Raw genomic sequence first — 1838 nt, forward strand, 5'->3', positions numbered from 1 at the left:
CATCCGGGGAATGCCCAGGAAGCGCATTTCATGTGTCCTGAGTGTGACGCTGATGACGCACCCCGCTCCTTCTGTGTCCTGCAGACCACAGCCCTGCTCTCGAATGCCCCCGAAGGGTTAAGCCCAGGGAAAACTGTGAAGCGGGCAAATTTCAATCTGGTCCTTCTGCGTAACCTTCCTACAGCTTCAACCAAACTGCAGCACCTCCACCAGGAACCTGTCCATCCCGTGAAGGAGATACACTGTACTCATCTATTCACCGTACAGTGTTACAGTCATGGCTGATTTAACCCCTCTACGCAGGAAAAATGTATACAATGACTAACACAAAGGAATGGGTCGCCGATGTGGCCCCAAGGGAGGGACTGCTGGGTGGCGGCCGGAGAGGGGACTGGCGTCTTTGGGAGTATGTGGAAGTCCCACAGCCAGGACCCAGGCTGATGAGCCTGCCCCGAAGTCTGGAACATGGAAGACATGTCCCCAGACTCTGAGCCTAGTCCTAGCTAGAGTGACACCATCCAAGCCCCACCCATGCCGTTATAAATCATCTCTCCATTAAATGCTCGTCGCCATCCTCTGCTCCCTCTCCTTCCTCCACAGATGAATCTAATGTGTGGCTTCAGCAGGTCCTCACCTGGCCCACCCTGAAGTAGCTGAGTGCGCCGAGGCTCAGTGAGGGCCTGGGGGTGCGGGCGTATCCCTGGCTGTCTGTGTGTGGGCACAGGACAATCAGACCTCACCAATCTCAGGGGCGCACAAGACCCCTTGAGTTCCAATCCAGCAGGCTCTGTCACTGGCTTGGAGGACCCAGCAGTTGGCGAGCAGAGAGAGGAGAGTGAGGGCTGAGACTTATCTCCAGAACTAGGGTTGCAGCACCCATGTTTTTCAGTCCCGAATCAGGACAACCACCTGACTCGTGGAAGGGTGGTCGTGGGGGCAAAGGACGAAAATGTTCCAAACGAGGCCTCTCCTGGAGAACCTGAGACACCTGGCTGCCGCCTCACCTGTGGTGGCGAGCAGATGGCGCGGGCCGCTGGAGACCTCCTTCTTCACGTTGCGCAGGGTGACTATGTACTTGGTTCCCGGCAGCAAACCCTGGATCTCGAAGCTGTGCTGCTGCCTGGGCACGTGGATCTGCTTGGCAGAGAGCTCAGCCCCCAGCGGGTGGTAGCTGAGCAGGTAGTGGTCCACCTCGCCGGAGGGCGTCCAGCTCACCAGCAAGGACTCCTCCGTGCTCTTGAGCAGCTGCAGGTCCTGGGGGGCTACCACTGCAGAAGGAGCAGGAACAGGATGGAGAGGGTGAGGAGGGAGGGGAGACCCCACAGCCAGTGAGGACATGCTGAGCACCTCCTGCGTACTGAGCAGTATGATGGCAGGTGTGGAGGGTGTGGAGGCTGTGATGCTGACCGCACGCGCGCACACACACACACACACACGCGCGCGCGCGCGCGCGCCGGCAGCTCCCAGAGCCCGGCCGCTGCAGCACCACCTGGGAACGGGTCAGAGGTGCGCACTCGCTCCCGCCCCACCCGCCGAATCGGAAACTCGGGGTGGGCCCAGCGATCTGCGTTTTAACGAGCCCTCCGGGGCTTCTGATGTGGGCTCGAGGCCGAAGCGCCTGCGGAGGACTAAGTGTGACGGATGGTTGACCGGGGCCGTGAGGACCCCGAACGAGGGGCAGCCGCGGGCCGGGGCCCGCTCCGCTCACCCTGCGCGCAGTCCAGGCCGCCGAAGCCCTCCTCGCAGTAGCACTCGCCCGTGTCGCAGAAGCCGTGGCCGCTGCAGTCGCCCGGGCAGCGCCGCTCGCTGCAGTCCTCGGACGTGAAGTCCGCGTGGCA

At 61.6% G+C, this 1838-nt stretch overlaps 1 protein-coding gene across 1 annotated transcript in view; it reads right to left on the minus strand.

The window, feature by feature from the left end:
* TNN (tenascin N) overlaps nucleotides 1-1838 on the minus strand; it is a 58232-nt gene that overhangs the window by 46185 nt on the left and 10209 nt on the right. The window contains exon 4 of the mRNA XM_023531230.1: nucleotides 1005-1268. Within this exon, the coding sequence (XP_023386998.1) occupies nucleotides 1005-1268 (264 nt within the window). The remainder of the gene's footprint in view (nucleotides 1-1004; nucleotides 1269-1838) is intronic.

This window comes from Pteropus vampyrus, unplaced genomic scaffold (assembly GCF_000151845.1).
Source record: "Pteropus vampyrus isolate Shadow unplaced genomic scaffold, Pvam_2.0 Scaffold65, whole genome shotgun sequence".
NCBI lineage: Eukaryota > Metazoa > Chordata > Mammalia > Chiroptera > Pteropodidae > Pteropus > Pteropus vampyrus.